A 19708-nucleotide genomic window follows, 5' to 3' on the forward strand; every position below is an offset into this window, starting at 1 on the left:
CCACCCTCCCTAGTACATGTTGTTGCCTGCATGTCCGTGGTGTTGCCTGCCACCCCACAGCCTCCCTCCTTAGTCTGATTTGTTAATTGTCCCCACCCGCCCTCCCTAGTACATACTGGTGCCTGCCCCCACCTGCCGAATTCAGTGTTGTTGCCAGCCCCATCCTCCCTCCCAATTCCGTGTTGTTGCCTTCCAAAGCCGTGTTGTTGCCTGCTCCCACCCCCCAGTCTGTGTTGTTGCCTGCACCTCCCTAGGCTGTGTTATTGCATGCATAGTCCTCCCTCACTAGTCCGGTTGGTTGCTAGCTATTGTCCATGTTGTTGCTTGCACCCACCCGCCCTCGCGGGGCGGGTGGGCCGTGTTGTTGCTTACCCCTACCCGCTCTTTCTTGTCCATGGTGTTATTCGTCACTGCCACCACCCATCATAACAAAAACAAGAATTTGCAATGCAATAGGTTTAGCATTTGCGAGAGTTTACACTATTGGTGTTGTAAATGACAATGTTTTTTATTCATCTGTTTTCATAATACAAAAATAAAAGGCATTGTCATTTACAATGCCAATAGCTCAAACTCTTGTAAATGCAAGACCTATTTCATTTCAAAGAAGCGGCCACCATTAACCCGGGCTGCATGGAAAGTGTAAACGCGCATGGCGCATTGAATGTTGCAGGAAAGCATGTCGTGCTTGCAGTAGGACAAACTCATTAAAGAAAATTGTGCTTACAGACTAAATAAGACATACCGTGTAACAGAAGTAAAAGGGCCAGTCCTCATGGGAGGTTACAAATGAAGACAATGCAGTACGAAGTAGGGACTAACAAGCCTATTAACGAATCAGAAGGCAGCATTTACAGAGGGCAATGACACAAGCCAATGAAAAATATGGGCGGACACTAGGCAGAGCTTCAAGTGCATACTCGAATACAGCATGCCTCGCAAAGCAGCGCATGCGCTGCCCAGGCTCAACCTAAAAAGCGCTATTTTGTCTGTTTCCTCCTGCACCATTCTTGTTTCCTTCCCAAATCGCTGTCCTCCTGGTCTCCCAATCAAGTGGTATCAGGGTTCATGGTTAGACGCTTACCGGCTACTTTAAGGGTATAGGATCCATTTGTAGCCTCACCCTGTGAATAAATCTTGATTATAAAAAAAGAAAATGGCTCTAGATCACCAGGCTTTCAAGAACCCTTCAATCTTTTGTTTGCCCTACCTGTCCTCCCTCGTCTGTGTCTTTGCTTGTCCCCATTCGCTCTTGTGTTGTTGCTTTCTCGTCTGTGTTGTTCCTAGGCCATTACCACCTGCCATAGCAAAAACAAAATTGCTGTAATGCCAACTCTGCTGGCGGTGTCTTAGTGATTCTGATTATACATTTTTTTAGCCCTCTCTTGTCCGTGTTGCCTCACTCTCCCTCCGTGTTGCTTAAGACTGCCCTCCCTCCCTCCTCAGCAATAAAAAAAAAAAAAAAAACGCTAGGATGCAGACACTGATGACTCAGTCCTTTTTTGTTTTTTAAACTTTCTGCCATGCTGTACGTCAGCTGCGCTCCTGTGCAACATGGCTAAACATTAGCAGTTCGGTCTGGACTGTTCCCATGGGTCACAGGGTCAAGACTGATTTGCATTCGGCCGGGTCCAAACTGGGGTGGCGTAGTGAGCAAAAGAACGATGGATTTAACCCAGATCTTTTGACTGGGGGAGAATGTTTGCATTGTCAGCATTCCGTCCATCATTTGTTTGCTGTAGCACTAAACATAGACAAAGCCAGTAGCTCTTGTATCTTAGTTGAGACCCATTGGCTGTGCCAGTGCTTGGTTCTTCAGAGTACATAATCTTTAGTGCATTGGATGCTGAATTCGGATGACAATGCATACTTTGTTCATAATGACTTGTTGGTGGCTAGGCATGAACATATCCCTCCTTGTATGTGGTATGTCTGTCCGCCAAACTCATGCTCAGTTAAAGCTTAAGAGGTCTACATCTTTTCATCTTCTACTTGGACTATTCCAGTCCAGAAGCCATTTAGTTTCAGTTTGATGGAGTTCTTCTTGAAGTGGACACCTACACACAGTTCACTCTGACTCTTGATTTGTGAGAACTTGCCATGGATTCCAGGTAGCAAGCTAGAATTGAAAGAGTATGCTACTTGGTGCCAAACCTTGATGCCCTCAAGTTGTTATTTTATTACCTATTGTGCTGCTTAAGTTGTTTGTGGCCACTGCAAGCGCTGATTTTGTAGCACAGTAGTCGAGAAAGCACACACCTCTTTCTTGTGGATTCATTCTTTATAGAAGGCATTCTGCTCTAGTGGGCTACCAAGTCGACTCTCACTGTGGTCGCAAACAGTTTAGGATGTTCGAACAACCGTATCGCAGGCAGTGTGGATCAATACAAATGCCTTAATTGCAAAAGAATGTCATTGTTCCGTAGTGAGTATATCTGAAGTTTGCACTTCCTAAAGATGGGTCAGTGTTTGTACCAAAATGGACTGCAATTGATCAATATAGAATAGAATTCGAGCATAACCTGAACCTCTTTTTGTATTTTCAATTAGGGTCGAAGCGTTCCTCCCACAGCAATGCATACTTCTATGGATTTTTTAAAAACAAAAGAATTGTTTTGTTTGATACCCTCTTGGAAGACTATTCTCCGCTGAACAAGGAAGATGGAGAAGAGGCCAGCGCTGACACACAAACATTAGCAACTGGAGATGGTTCTGACAATGAAGAAGTAAAGCCCAAAGTAAAAGTAAGCTTTTTTTGGTTTTCTGATCATTTTAAATCAGTTTATCCCATTGCTTTCTCCTCGATGGCACTGGCCTGTTTCTTGAAGGATCAACGATTGTAGCCGGACTTCTTAGAAACTCTAAGAGACAGTTGTGTGTTGCATCCCATTCTCCCATCTGCCCAGCCATGAAAATTGTTTTGTGTTTCCATATCAGTTGGAGGCGCTGTGAGAGCTGGGGAAAATAGGAATTTATGTATCCTTGGCAGGCTCACCTTTTGAATTTTCATGCATCTTGTCAGTCCTCCAATCTGCCAAAGTAAGGTTAAGCATGTAACTCTGCCACTTGAGTAATCTCACCCAGTGTTGTTACTTACTTTTTTGTGCTTTATCTATATCAGTACAGCAAACATATAATCGGGTTTAATGTAGCATGGAGCAGTGGATACAAATGTTTATTTGTTAAACAAAAGGGTTACGTTATTGAGGCAAGAACTGCTTTAGCAAAAACAATTATAATTTCGGTTTGATAATTTCACGGTCACCACAAGCAGGAAAAAATATTGGGACGATGTGGTGGAAGTATCATTCGGGCACTTAATTACCACCTCTGTGTTCATCTTGAACAGACAGTGGTCGTTGTGCACCGTGAAATGCCATTGTCTACATGTACCCAACATAGACCTCTTATCATTTGTTTAGCTTACTCTCTTATTGGCTCTATTGTAACTTTTCTGTCCCCAAAGCCCAAGGTTACACAGTAACAGCTGTTTTCAAGTTAGATGTTGCTATAGCCCATTAAACTAGATGCCTCTTAGCCTTATTAATGACTCTCACAATTTGGATTCTGAGAAGGTAATGCATTTGAGATTATTTTAGGTGGCGATGAGATGCAGAAGTAACCTGTTTGATTTGTTGTTCGCAGGACAGGGAAGAGTCGAGCATAATAACCACGGCTTTAGTCTTTGCGTATAGTAGCCCAGTCTGAAACTGAGCCTGCTAGTTATTAATGTACTAACCACCATCAAGTAGTAGTAGCACTGGGCAACAATGTGGCCTGTTCCGGGGAGGGCTGAGTGTATTTAACTGGAACTATCTAAGCATGGTGTGCTGTGTTTTTATAATTGAAAATACTTGAAATTGAAAGGAAATAAAGTAACCTGTCGAACGTTTATTCCAAGTTGGACTGTGCCTAGGCCTAGTCTCCACTTGTAGAGTATCCAGTTAGTTGAGGAGCAGGTGTCAAGGAGATAGTTTTATGGCAATGTACAAGTAAGGATGATTTTGAAGCTTTTTAGCATTTGATCCCATCAAACAGAAGGCTATACTTTGGTGTGTTGGGTTTGCCTATTAGAGGAAGTGGAGGGCCAGAAATAATGGGGGTACATTGTTCCTGTGCATGTGAATGCTCTATTTACAGTATACGCCAGCTGTAAATATCTCAGTACATTATTGTCTTCAGCAGTGGCTCCTCCGCTAAGGCGGAGGAGCGCCTCCCCACTGCATTTTGAGCAGTCGATAAAGGAAAAATAGAATGATAACACTACGTTATACTTTTTTTTTCCTTTGTCAGGCAGGTTAACGGAGCAGGCGGGCGGGTCTTGGCTGTCGTCCCAGCCAGCAAGGGGATGAGTGGTGGGCACTTAAGTGCGCATGACGGTTTGGCCGGCCATCTTGGACCAGCCAAACAGTCATGCGCACTTTGCATGTACCCCTCTCACAGTCTGGAGAGGAACATGCACAGGCTCCCACTGCCTGTCTGAGCGCCAAACCACGGCACTCAGATTGGGTTTGGGGAACCTGGGTGTGCTTCCTGCTTCAAGCAGTAACAGCAGAGGATGACGCGAGGTAGCAGTCTGGCAGCAAGGTAAGTAACTTTTTAAAAATGTATTTTTTTATTTCCCTCTCTCCCACCCATGCTACTCAGTGGCAGTCGCCACTGCCGTTGATCTGCCTCAAAGTTGAACTATGATAACGTTTTCGGAAGCCCATAAAGAAAGAAGGAAATTGATCATGGTATCTGCTTCTCGGACATCAGATGTTTATGGATTTTAGTGCAAGGCCACTGGGACTAATGACAGTCATCCTTAGCTATGTACCTATATCATGGGCACCCCTTGTGTACTTGTCCCTGTGGGAAAGTGATGTAAGTGCCACAGGATACAACAATGTAAATGATGCTGCTGTTAACACTGTATCTGTTTAAAGAGCTCATAGAAGGCTGAGTTGCATTGTCTTCATTGCAAGCTGAAATACTGTGGCCACTGCAGGGACTCAACTTGACACCAGTGACAAAAATTGTAGGTTTAGCCTTTATGTAGTACATGCACATAGATACACTGACCTCAATCGCCCCAGCAAGCTTTGAGTAAAATACGCACAGAGGTCCAGGCACCCAAACATCCGCACACACACAAACATCCATGTGCACATAGATGAAACGGGGACACACATCACAGGCCACTATACAAACATTTACTCCTGCACCCAGACCTACTGCCAACTCTGCATAAATCCTACCAGGCTTGCAGTCACTCTTGAACATATGTTCAACAAATACTAGAACCCTTGCTCCCAAACCAACCTGTAGATGCACTCACACTCAACACATACAGTCCCACACAACACACGAAATCAGTGTCGTCCCATCCAGTGATAGAAGTTTAAAATACGTGAGATAACGTTAAGCACAAAAGTCACCAGAGCGTGGCAGGGGGCAGCTCGGCCTGACAGTTAATGTATGTATTTGTTTGGCCCTTGTCAGTTCTTGTTCATTTGAGTCTATCTCTCAGTTACAAAGTGACCGATAGCAAATGTTGATATTACTTAAGACTAACTGATGAGGCCTAAGCATGCCTAGGTATTACTAAGTGATGGGTGCCAAATCTGAGCACAGCCCAAGGCACTAAATGTCAGCATACCTTTACAATTACTAGGCAGGTCTGAGTAGTTAGGAAGGATTGCTGATCGATGGAGGTCACATTTGTGTGTACAGAGTTTTTGATACAATATGAGAGGCAGTTTTTTTTGTTACTACTCATGTACCTCTAGAATTTAATGGTGCAATGTGAAGGCTTGTGTGTAAAGGGTGGTGAACGTGTATTATGGCCTTATTGAAAGTGTGGGCAGAAGACATAACAGCAAAGGTATAGCTGAAGATCAGGTAGGAACTAGTGATTATTAACAGGTGGCACATGAGCAGATCAGTTGGGAATAGCAGCCTTTAAATGAAAATGTTTAAATAAGAGGCAAAGCTCGAGACAGTGTAGGGTCCTTGTGTCACAAACCAGCATCAAATGGACAGACTAGTGGGGAGTTGGAAGTCTTTACTTGCTTTCACATTCTACATTTTTATGGGTTATATCACACTCTTGAGTCCTTGGTAAATTATTTTAATGGCAGACTCCACTTAAATTGTTAAATAAAATAAAAAATGCTAGTTTTGCAAAAGTAAATGACAGCGGTCAGGCCCTCCAAAAAAAAGTGCACATAACAAAAATACCCCTGAGGGTGTGAGGCAGCAGTGAAGGAGCTAGTGGGGGGAATCAATGATAGTAGGGGTAATTAAATAAAAGCTGGGTAGGGGAAGGAATGCCAAAGAGGGACAAAGCAGTACATGAGGGAGAAAACACAGTAGAAGCACACAGAGTGGGAAAAGCACACAGAAAGGGCAACATGCAATGGACTGAGCAACATAGTGGATACAGCTGCTTCGGGTGTTTGTTTGTGGGAGGAAAAGCACCACCCAAGGTAAAGATCAAGAAAACACAAGCAGTGTCATTGAGTGCTAAAAGAAACGATTTAGTTCCCAAAATGTGAGTAGTGTAATAATACAAGCCATCCAATCAATAACATGGTAGAGAGGCTTTACACCCGGAGGGGGACAACAGAAAAAGTGGAATGCAAGCAATGGAAAAGGAAGCAGGCAAATGAGGCACAATAAAGTTAATCAGATGAAAGCAGTTGGAGGGCTGTTAGCTCACAGATTAGGTAAGCTCACAATAGATCTTTCGCAACCAGACAGCTAGCACTGCCCGCTAGGAGAGACCAAAAAGGAAAAATGTAATGACTTGTTCGAGGCATATGAGCTGCAGATTATACACTGTGCATAGATCGCCATCTGGTGTTGGGCCCGGATGTTTGCAGTTTGTTTTTCTTCTTGGACAGTGTTTGGAAGTCACGAGTTCGGTGACTCCTCCTTCGGTCCGTACTGTGCATGGGCTTCGGCTCCATCCTCAGATTATTTTTTTCCGCCATCGGGCTCGGATGTAATACTTCGTGCTCCGGCTTCGAACCTCTCCAGTTCGTCCTTCGACGAAAAATCCTCGTCCATCGAGATTCTTCAGACAAAATCATCTTCTTTATCTCTCTCTTCGGCACTTCTTCGATTCCAGACATCGGCGGTGGCCTTCGGGCTTATCTCGACTCCGGTCTCGGCTGATGGAAAGGACTCCCTTTAAGAAGTGCCCTAAATGTGGGTCTAAATTTCCCCACACCGATTTACATCCGGTGTGCAACCTCTGCCTCTCTCCAGAACACGAGGCCCGAGACTGCCCCGCCTGCAAGTCTTTTCGATCGAAAAAGTCTATTCGGGATCGAAGAGCTAGACGCACCATGGCGCACTCATCGACCTCTGCTCCACCTGACATCTTCGGAGAAGACATCGGAGCTTCGGGACAGCAGCACACCGAACAGGAAGACGACCTCGTCAGCGCTTCCGAGGCCGACGACTCCGACGTGGAGGAGATCACACCGGCGCAGAGGGTCGTGAGTACTCTACCACCTTCCACTCCCGCGCCCACACCGAAAGAGACTCCGGTTACACCTTCGCCTCCGGGCCTAGGCAAAACCAAACATACCGCTTCCATCACCCCACCTTCGGGCCCGGTGAAGAGGCATCATAAGTCTCCCGGCGGCTCGGGCTCGACCCAGCCTACTAGCGGTGCCGAAAAACACCCTTCGGCACCGAAGAAAACCACACCAAGCTCCGTTCCGAAGCCATCGGTGTCGAAACCTGGCCTCTCGGTGCCGACCAAACATAAATCCCTCGGCGCCGAAACTCCCGTGCCGAAACCTGCCTCGGCACCGAACAAAAAATCGGAGGACCCGAAAAAGCATGGCACAGATAAACCAAAGAAGCAGTCGGCCCCGAAAACATCGGCGCCAACGGATCAATCGGTGCCGGAGGAACTTTTCGCGCCAGATCCTCGACAAAAGACTTTAACAAAGGATCCAAAGACTGGACATTTGACTTTGTCTTCAAAGAAAAGACATTTAGACAAGCCAGCTTCTCCTCCACCGCCAAAACAGAAGGACTCTGCCACATCCCCTTTCAGAGTACCCTCCCCACCGCCTCCACCTCCTCCACCTCCCCCATCTCTGCCCCCTCCACCTTCTCCACCCTTGCCTCATCGCTCTCCAACCCCGTCTCCAGACCCTGATGACCAAGGGGATCCATACTATGATCCAACAGATGCCCCACAAGACCCCACTCCTCCGGGAACACCAGACCCATGGGAGGATTATCATAATCCAGACGTCCCAGATGTGCCTCAGGATGATCTTTATCCATCCAGGCCATCTCCACCAGAGGACTCCTTGGGGTTCCACCACTTGTTACAACGGGCGGCACATTATCATGGGGTGGAGTTACACAGTGATCCAGTTGAGGAAGACTTCCTACTTGATACCTTTGACATCGCAGATAAATCTACTGCCATACTACTCATGCTTAAAGGGGTGACCAAACATGCAGCAGAGGTTTTCAAAGACCCAGTCAATGCTAGAGTCTTAAACCCCAGGATAGAGAAAAAATATAAGGCCGCCCCCACAGATCCTGCCTATATTAAAGGACCTGCACCCTTAGACTCATTAGTGGTATCCACAGCTAGGAAGCGGTCCAATTCTCAGTCATTGGGTGAGGCTCCACCACCCGATAAGGAGTCCAAGCTCCTAGACGCGTCAGGCAAACGCACTGCCTCGCAAGCTGCCAATATGTGGCGTATCGCCAACACGCAAGCACTGTTGGCAAGGTACGACAGAGCGCACTATGATGAGCTGGAGACTATCATGCAACATCTCCCAGAAAAATATAAAAATAGGGCTCATGAACTAATACAAGAGGGAAAGACCATTACCAACACCTCTATTAAATGTGCACTTGACGCAGCAGACACAGCTTCCAGGGCTATAAACACCAGTGTTCTGCTTCGCCGCCACGCCTGGATCAGAATCTCAGGCTTTAAGCCAGAGGTACAAGTATCTATACTAAACCACCCTTTTGACCAACAACACTTATTTGGCCCGAAAGTAGACGAAGCACTGGAAAAAATGAAAAAAAGATACAGATACGGCGAAGTCTATGGGAGCATTACAGTCCCACCCTCCTAGACGCTCTTTTCGCCGCTCCTCCTTTCGAGGCACTGGCAGGGGCTACTCTGCCGATAACGCCTCCACATCCTACAAGTCCCCTCCTCTGACTACCTTCACAAAGGGCTATCAAAGAGGTGGATATAGAGGAAACAATAATAAAGGCAGGGGCAAAACCAACAACGCCCGTTCTGCCACACCGCCCACACAATGACTTTCCCCCGCTCCCCCCCAGACCATTCCACTCCAGTCGGGGGCAGACTACAAAACTTCTTTCAAACCTGGGAGACCATAACATCAGACAAATGGGTGACCCAAATTATTCGGTCAGGGTACTGTCTCGAATTAACATCCACCCCCCCCCCCCCCCCCCCCCCCCCAAATATTCCACCCAGGCACCGTACAATGTCGCAAGAACATACCACATTGCTGAAACAAGAGGTAATCTCCCTCCTGCAAAAACAGGCTATAGAGCAGGTCCCCATCAATCAACAAAATTTAGGGGTCTACTCTCTGTACTTTCTGATACCAAAAAGAGACGAGACTCTACGACCCATTCTAGACCTCCGGCCTCTAAATGCATACATACATTCAGACCATTTTCACATGGTAACTCTCCAACAAGTTCTCCCACTCCTCTGCCAGAACGATTTTCTCACCACACTGGACTTGAAAGACGCATACTTTCATATTCCAATACACCCTTCTCACAAAAAGTACCTCAGATTTGTAGTGGACGGCCAACATTATCAGTTCAAGGTTCTCCCCTTGGGGGTCACAACCGCACCAAGAGTGTTCACCAAATGCCTAGCAGTAGTGGCGGCACACCTCAGAAGACAACACATTCACGTCTTCCCTTACTTGGACGACTGGCTAATAAAAGCCACGTCCTACAACCAATGTGTGCAACATACAAACACTACCATCCAACTACTTCACCAGCTAGGTTTCACGGTGAACCACCAAAAGTCCCAGCTGATACCGTCTCACACAAAGCAATACCTCTGTGCCACTATAGACACCTCAAAAGCTATAGCCTATCCCAATTCAGCCAGAATCGCAAGCATACAAGCCTTGCGTCAAAGATTCATTCCTCGGCACTCTCTCCCAGCAAGAGTGTTTATGAAGCTAATGGGGATGATGGCATCTTGCATCTTCATAGTGCCTCATGCAAGACTCCACATGCGTCCACTCCAAGAGTGCCTAGCACGCCAGTGGAACCAGGCCCAGGGGCAACTGACGGATCTGGTGTTGGTGGACGGTCGCACCCATCACTCTCTGCAGTGGTGGAACACCACACATCTTTCCAAAGGGTTCCTCAGGTAATTCTAACAACGGACGCATCGCTCTCCGGTTGGGGAGCGCATCTATTACACCTCACAGTGCAAGGTATATGGACGCCACAACAAAAGTTACTCCACATAAACCATCTGGAGTTATTGGCGATCTTTCTAGCCCTGAAATCATTTCAGAAACAAGTCTCAGCCAAAGCAGTCCTCATTCGCACAGACAATATGACTGCAATGTACTACATTCAAAAACGGGGGGGGGGGACACACTCTCCACAGCTCTCTCGGTTAGCACAGAGCATATGGAGATGGGCAATCCCGCAAAAAGTCTTTCTCCTGGCACAACACGTCCCAGGGATACAAAACACCATGGCAGATCTGCTCAGCAGACAAACGCAGCAAATGCACGAATGGGAACTGCACCCACAAGTTCTTCACCCATTCTTTCACAAGTGGGGGCATCCTCAGATAGACCTCTTTGCCACCCACGAAAACAAAAAATGCCCAAGCTTCGCCGCCAGATACCCACACCCATTGTCCAAAGGCAATGCGATATGGATGAACTGGTCAGGCAAATTTGCATACGCCTTTCCACCTCTCCCGCTAATTCCATTAGTGGTAAGGAAGCTACAACAGCACTCCCTCACACTCATTCTGGTAGCTCCAACATGGGCCAGGCAGCCGTGGTACACCACACTACTACAGCTCTCAGTTGTACCACACCAAAAACTACACCTGTCCCCATGCCTCCTAACCCAGAACCATGGAGAAATCAGGCACCCGGACCCAGCTCAGCTCAACCTTGCGATCTGGCTCCTGAAATCTTAGAATTTGGATACCTTAACCTTCCCCCTGATTGCATGAACATTATCAGGGAAGCCAGACGTCCTACCACTCGAGCATGCTATGCCGCAAAGTGGAAGAGATTTGTTGTTTACTGCCGTAACAATACAATCAACCCTTTAGATGTATCCATACAGCACATCATATGTTACCTGCTCCATCTACAAAGGTGTAACCTGGCATACACATCCATGCGTTTACACCTAGCAGCAATTGCTGCTTACCTGCAAAACAGACAGCATTTATCACTTTTCAGAGTGCCTGCTATTAAAGCTTTCATGGAAGGCCTTAAAAGAGTAATTCCACCCAGAGCACCACCCTCACCTGTGTGGAATCTAAACGTAGTTCTTACAAGGCTGATGGGACCGCCTTTTGAGCCAATGCATAAATGTGAGCTACAGTTCCTTACTTGGAAAACAGCTTTTCTCGTAGCTATCACTTCCCTTAGAAGGGTTAGTGAAATACAAGCGTTCACTACACAAGAACCTTTTCTACAGATACATCACAATAAGGTGATACTTCGCACAAATCCAAAATTTCTGCCCAAGGTCATTTCCCCCTTCCCCCTTCCATCTCAATCAATCGGTGGAATTACCGGTTTTTTTCTCGCAACCTCAATCTGTTGCAGAAAGGGCTCTACATACACTTGATGTTAAAAGGGCTTTACTTTACTATATACAAAGAACGCAATCTTTTAGAAAGACTAAACAGCTGTTTGTCTCGTTCTCTCCACCACATAAAGGCAACCCCATCTCAAAATCAGGGATAGCTAGGTGGATTGTAAAGTGCATACAAATTTGCTATCACAAAGCAAAAAGAACATTATCTGTTCCACCTAAAGCCCACTCTACAAGAAAGATAGGGGCTTCTATGGCGTTTCTAGGGAACATACCCTTAGACGACATCTGCAAAGCAGCCACATGGTCAACACCGCACACCTTCACAAAACATTACTGTGTAGATGTGCACGCCAAACAACAAGCTAGTGTGGGCCAGGCTGTATTAAAGACACTGTTTCAAACCACTGCAATGGATACCGGTGGTCGCCGCTAGGGTTGGGTACTGCTATATAATCTATGCACAGTGTATAATCTGCAGCTCATATACCTCGAACGGAATATGCTACTTACCAGTATGCATCTGCTCTTGGCATGTAGAGCTGCAGATCTATACACGCCCACCCGCCTCCCCGGCTACCTGTATCCGTTCCAGTCTATCTTATTTAGATACAACACACATGGGTTTCTTTACTATTATCACTTCGCTCCATCTTTTCCCTGCTGGCGAAAAACAATCTGAGGATGGAGCCGAAGCCCATGCGCAGTACGGACCGAAGGAGGAGTCACCGAACTCGTGACTTCCAAACACTGTCCAAGAAGAAAAACAAACTGCAAACATCCGGGCCCAACACCAGATGGCGATCTATGCAGATCTGCAGCTCTACATGCCAAGAACAGATGCATACTGGTAAGTAGCAGATTCCTTTCAATAGTATGCTTGGAAATCTACAGCTGATACAGATTTCTAGGCCTACTGATGCCAATATTTGTGGATTCCAAAATGTGGTAAACCTACTCCTATTCACAACTGTACTTCACAGGTGCAGATTTGCTACGTTGATTTTTGATTGTGCTTTTGGTATTTACAGTGCAGGCAGTCTCACTTAGTTTGACGTATTTGCTACTTTCAAAGGAATACACATCTTATAACATTTTGCAACAAAATAAATAAAACATGCAATCTTTCACTATGCTGGGCTGCCAACTATTATTAATATCCTCCGTTTCTTTAAATTCACAGCAAAAAAAGGTATATGTTGGAGTGTGTTATGGCTGTGTAATTTAATATTTTGCATTTTGAACTTATTTAGTTTGCACTGTGAATTATGGGACCTCGTTGCCATCCTTGCACCCAACATAGTCTTACTGAGACCTGGCTCAAACCCACACCTGCCCCAGACATTGCCACAGTGATCCCAGACAGATATATAATCACTCACCAGAACCGCACCAAGAAGCCGGGAGGAGGAACCGCCATCTTCCACAAAGAGACCATTACAGTGTACCACCACCACCACCAATACCACCACCCCCATGGAACATCTTAACTTCAAGCTCCACACAGATAAGACAACCATCAGAGACACCCTTGCATACCGACCCCCAGTCCTGCGCTCCAGGTTCTTCAACACCATTGCAGACTTCATTGTACCCCTGGCCTTAGATACCAAGAACTACATCTTGCTCAGCGACCTAAATGTCCTCATCTACGACCCCAACAACAAAAGCACTTCACACCTCTGGGATGTATGAGCAACCTCGGATTGACCCAGATCGTTACGACCCTACACACACCGTAGGACCTACGCTGGACCCAATTTTCACCTCCAGCAACCGTGCCAAACACAGCCATGTCACATAACTCGCATAGACTGATCACTCCATCGTCCACTTCAGCATCTCCAGCCCCCACATCCAAAATGAAAACGCCACCCACTGGAGGTGGAACATTATCTCAGAGACCAGCTAGACGAACGCCCTCAACACCTCCAACCCTGCTTCCGCCACCACCCTCAAACAGGGAGTTAAAATTTCAGTGCCTGGATCACCAATTGCACATACAGGATCGTCCCCTTCAAGGACAACATCCACAGAAAATCCTTCAAAAAGGCCAGCTGCTACACCCAAGAACTCTCCAACCCGGCTGCCAGCAAAGACAATACACCCTCACAGGAGCTGTGTGACAACCTCCCCCACTTCCATGACAAGATCGCAACCATATACAGAAACTTTGAACCCATACCTACAGACTTCCTTGACAGATATGCCTCCAACATAGCCACCACGCACCGACGCACCGACCACCTAGAACATCTCTCTACCCAGGACATCACCTCCACCATGAAATCCATCCACTCTGGAGCTCCCTCAGACCTGTGCCGGCACCACATCTTCAACCTCGGAAGCCAAAAACTCGCCACCCTATTCAACACCTCTGTCACCACCGCAACATTTCCTGAATCCTAGAAACATGCCGAAGTCAGACCAATACTCACAAAAACCTCCGCCGGCCCCAGCAAACTCAAAAACTACTGGCCAGTCTCCCTGCTCCCGCTCCCAGCGAAGGTACTGGAAAAGACCATCAACTATCAACTCATGACACACCTGAAGCAGAACCAGCTACTCAGTGCCTCCCAATCAGACTTCCGCAGCAATCACAGCACCGGAATTGCCCTCACTGAAGCCACCGACTGTATCCGAACCCTCCTCAACCAAGGAGAAACAGCAGCTTTGATCCTCCTCGATCTCCCAACAGCCTTCAACACCGTATCCCACCACACGACCTGACTAGGTTACGGCAATGCCTTCTACACAGGAATCGCCGCACACCTTCTACAGAGATTTCAGACCCTACAGAACACCGCAGCCTGACTCCTCCTCTGCTTTCCCCGACAAACTCGCATCACACACCACCTCCAGAAACTCCACTGGCTCCCTGTACAGAAGATATGCCAATTCAAGCTGCTGACCCACACACACAAGACTCTACACAACCAAGGATCTGCCTACATTAACCACCACCTGAAATTCCACCAACCATCGAGAAGACTACTCTCCACCTCCCTTTCACTTGCCCATACTCTCTGCATGGAAGACGCTCCTTCTCCCACATCGTAGCAAAGACTTAGTCCAGAGGAGCATGGGGAGGCTGTTCCATCACCTCACTTTCAGAAATCCGAATGGCTCGCAAAACTTGGCTGTTCGAATAAGACTCTGGGTCCTGCAAGCGCCTGGATACCCTATTGGGTGATTAGTCGCGCTTTATAAATCCTAATTGAGTGATATGAAGAAAAAATACAAATGCTGACAAAAGATGATCATGCGTCGACACAAATAATGGCTTGGCATCAAGAGGAATCGCTATTTCCCAACCACCGGCAACATGTCCAAATTTTAGCCAGGTCCTGAACCTCTTGAATTTCAATTAAAACAACCTGCAATACAGCCCTTCATAGTCTCACGCAAAGTATGACACCACAGCTCACAACAAAATCAAGAAAATTGAGACATGAAAAGTGAAAGATGAGGAGGCACCTCACGTACGCAACACCAGGAAGGCTGCCAGCTGGTTCTCGCTGGTATGCCCACGTTTTGTCATCACTGGTTGCCAACTCATAGAAAATAGTGTCCAGTGAAGGAAAGGTGGCTAGACAAAGAAAGAGAAATGATTTTTCAATGGAAACTTTGCTGTCCCCATAGAAAAAGAAAGAAAATGAAAAACCCAGTGTATTGCCAAGAACTGTTCCAAGCAATATTAAAATTGAGTTGAAAACTCACTATAGGTCACCCTCTTTATTCACAGCCAGTGAGTTCACTCAAAAATAAAAGCACTATATGTCGCTAACCTTTATAAGGAAGGCCAACATGTTTCATTGCCATTAATCTGTATTGTGGCAATTTCGTCAGGGCATGGGGTTTTTTAATCACTCGCCTCACTGGACATCCACTTTTGAGTTACAGAAGGGCATGTAAAGGCCGAGGGCATTCATACCAGCCTTCACAATGTCAATCGGGGTTCTACTAAATATTCCTTTTCCCGATTCTTGGAAATGCGCTAAAACTAGCGCGTGTTCCACCGTAACCTCTATGGGAGCGATCCTTATCTCGTCACCGAAAAGATGATCATGCAACAGAAGTCAGCAGATATGATTTAAATTTATGGTTAAACGCATTTTATGGCTGAGATTAGCAGGCAATGAGTTGGACAGAGTAATCCACTAAGGACCCACCAACTGTCCTCTAAATGTATATCCTCTCTAGGTCTAATCACCTTACAATCCCTATTGGATCATAGTACGCCTAAGTGTCTGAAATTTAAACCGTTCTATGAGTTAACCTGGAGGCTCCCTTCTATTGATTTCCAAGTCAGACAAAAACTCCTGCAATTTTTCAGATGATATCATAGACTGTGAGTGACGCATTGTATTTAGACAAATAGTAAAACTTTGTGCCAGAGTATAATTTAGGTAGCTTCCTTTTGGATTACTTGCAGCTTGTTCCTATAGCATTTAGGCGCACCACAAAACATTAACATGACCTAGCAAAAGCAACAGCTTGAATCAACAAAATAATACAAGAAGGGTCCAATCCTTGGTAGATTGAATAGGGCAGTGGTTCTCGACCTTTTGACTTCTGGGTACCCCCACTTAGTCATTACTGGAACCTGGGGACCCCCACTGAATAACTATTGGAATCTGGGGAACCACCACTGAGTCATTACAGGAAGCTGGGCACCCTGGCCTAAGCATTGTTGATGATTTGTACCGTAAAACAATACACAAAAAATGCTAAAAAAGCATTCATCAAACAAATACACAAATGATGACATATATTATTTAATTCTCAAACAGATAAAAAAAAAATAGAAAGGTTGGAGCTTTTCTAAATTCAATTGAGGCCACTCATAGTCCATACTATATTCTGTTTGATGCACCTGCACTGCTCCCACGAATCATTCTGAGAATACTAATTTAATTTTTTGCCTCAAATTTCACATTCCTACACATGTACAATACGTTAAAAAAATGTCAATTGTACATTTAGCTTCTTTATTTAGATACACTTTATTAATGTGTTTATATTAGTTTATTTTCTAAGTAGTCACGGACCCTCTGAGGAGGCTTCATGGATCCCCAGGGTTCCCTGGTCCACAGGTTGGGAACCACTGGAATACAGGATAACGGGCTGCCTTTGTCACAGTTGCTACCTTAAAATCAAATAAAGTTCAGCTCTGAATCCTGACAGAAAGTGGCACATGAGGTAGTGTGCTAAACTTGGTGGGTCACACGAAACCTAGAGTTTGTTGATGTATACCAAGCAACAAAATCTCTCTTACCAGCATTTAAACATAAATGAATCCTGGACGTCAATATATCGTTGGCAGATAAACTGTCATTGAACAGGCAAGTTCCACAAAATATGCATATTGTCCATTATCTGAAACGTCAATGTGCCGGCTGCAGAGAAACTTCTACAGGGATTTTCTAGGAGTTTACCCACAGGGACAAGTGCGAATAGCCCTGGGGGACCCAGCTGGATAAACTGCAAGGAGCAAACGTGAACCGCTCCATTTTAATACATTGAACTTGCTCAGCTGAATCCAATCCAGGGTTCTGCCCCTCCTCTTGATCTTCCCGATTTATGCAACAGCCCATGATCCACAGTATAAAATGCAACATGCAAATGCAATAAGATTAAACCAACAGGACATTCTTTATGCGGCAGCTGGAAAAGTAGTTCTGTGATATCAAACTCCGTACCTCTTATGGGTGGAAAACTCATTACAAAAGTTTTAATAAAAACAATCTTTTGATTCATATAATCTTGAATTTAGCTACAACCATTGACTCTATCTTAATCAAAATGTCAACATTGAAATGTGCATCTAATTATTAGGTGTTATTGAAATGTAGTCTTTTTACAACATTGGGGTCACAATATCGCTCTTGCAAAGCCTCGCTGGAGGAAGGCAATATTCAGACGGGCAATGTCTTATGACGGTTGATATATTGATATATCTTCATTAGCGCAGTCTGCAGTGTGGCGCGCTCAAACGCTGGTGCTTGCTTCTAAGAATGTAGAGCTCCGTTACATATTCGTATCCAAAAAGAGAGCAACATGGGTTGTCTCGCAAGTTATTCTTTGTTGGATCTTAATAATCTTCACATTTTTATCCTTTATTTGTTTCATGTTTTTTCCTATCTTGCTTTACATGTTGCACATTTTTTTGAAGCCTAATTTAAAGCTATCTAACCAGGTCGTCTTCTGTATATCTTCAAAGTAACTTTGTATTATTAGAACTGTAATTGAACGTGTTTTTTGTATGTTATTTAGACAGTGGGCTTTAATATGCCTCCTAGATCAGGATCATGTAATAGCAAATTACCGAGGGTTGAAACACCTAGACTGTTGCCGCTGTTATCGATTACGAATGTGAAATAAATGTGCAAAACTGCTCCTACCGAGTGCTGCTGATTCTTTTTGGATATACATACATATATCTGAAAAAGCCAAAGGTTACAGAGACGTTCTAGTCAGATTTCATGCATACAAAACCAGTGAAATTCAGCAGTTCTAGTAACCTGAGCTAACTATAACTTACGGCCCTGCAATGCACTGCTTATGACCTCACATTTTACAACCCTCATGACATGGTCATGGTATGTGTTGGTCTGTGAGTGGGTGCAGCAGTGTCTGAGTGGGTTTGTGAGAGTGCATCAGTGTCCGAGTGGGTCTCTGAGTTGGAGTTTTTTTGTTTTTTTTTTTAAACTGGGGAGGCTGTAAAAATCCGAAAGGTGTTAAATTAGCCAATATTCGCTCAAATGAAGAAACCATTGCAAAATACTCAAATTGTGAGGCACAAGTTATTTGTGCCACAGAATCATCCACGTATGATAATTTAGACTTGATTTAAGAAATTTTAATTTAACATGTTCTAATAAGTCACCAAGAGTAACACTACATTCTTGAAAAACGTCATGTAATCCATCGTTACTTTTTTTTTTTTTTTTTTATAAACTCTTTCTATTTGACAGAGTAATTGCATATAATTTTGTGCTATGGCAGTCCATCTTAAATACTCCTTCAATATAGTTGATAAAATAACGGTTCTTCTACCTGATTGACGATCCTTGTTTTAAAACAATGTATAAACCATGATAAAACCATTGTTTAATATTTTTCCTGAACTACATCAACATTTGATTCTGCTGTGGCCAGATTATCTGGGAAGTTTGAAAATAAACTGTAATTAAATTGTTTTAACCAATCGAAGGATGGACCACTGTGCAAATATAAAACAAATGCCTTAAAGTTACATTCACATGATGTAAATCTTCATTAGTTATTGACTGAATGTTGCAGCATCCACCTTAACAGTGCGATTTAGTTTGATTAGTTACAAGTGTAGGTACAGAAAACCCACTTTGAACATGATCTGTGAAGGCTAAAGGCATAATTGTCAACTAGCAGGACAATGGTTAAAATTGAGGACTAAAACAAAAGATGGTTATCTCTGTGACTGCTTATTAAAACCTAAGTTATCAAGTACATTTAAAAAAATCTCTTACACGGAAATACTTCATATCCGTCATTATCTTAAAACCACCCGATGTAAGGATTTGCATACTAAATTGTGAAATTCTGTTAAATTTAGCATCATATTGAGGGGGGGTGATACCGAACTCCAATTATAATGTAAAATCTACTGTTGCTCTACATTGTTTAGTTAGCTACTCCAATGATGAATAAAAGTGGGAAAACCCTCCATTACTCCTATAACGAGTTGTATGAAAATAAGCTTGATCTTCTCCCATCTCACCCTCTCACAGTGGTAAAAAAGAGATAAAAGAGCTTTGAAATGCCTGACTTGGTACTATGACCGTGCACGTGTGTTGATATGCCATGAAGACACAACTTGGTGTCTTCC

At 44.7% G+C, this 19708-nt stretch overlaps 1 protein-coding gene across 1 annotated transcript in view; it reads left to right on the forward strand.

Annotated features, from left to right (window-relative positions):
* Positions 1 to 19708, forward strand: part of ZMPSTE24 (zinc metallopeptidase STE24) — a 149244-nt gene that overhangs the window by 105515 nt on the left and 24021 nt on the right. Inside the window, exon 7 of the mRNA XM_085609667.1 lies at positions 2551 to 2744. Within this exon, the coding sequence (XP_085465793.1) occupies positions 2551 to 2744 (194 nt within the window). The remainder of the gene's footprint in view (positions 1 to 2550; positions 2745 to 19708) is intronic.

This window comes from Triturus cristatus, chromosome 1_2, assembly GCF_964204655.1.
Source record: "Triturus cristatus chromosome 1_2, aTriCri1.1, whole genome shotgun sequence".
NCBI lineage: Eukaryota > Metazoa > Chordata > Amphibia > Caudata > Salamandridae > Triturus > Triturus cristatus.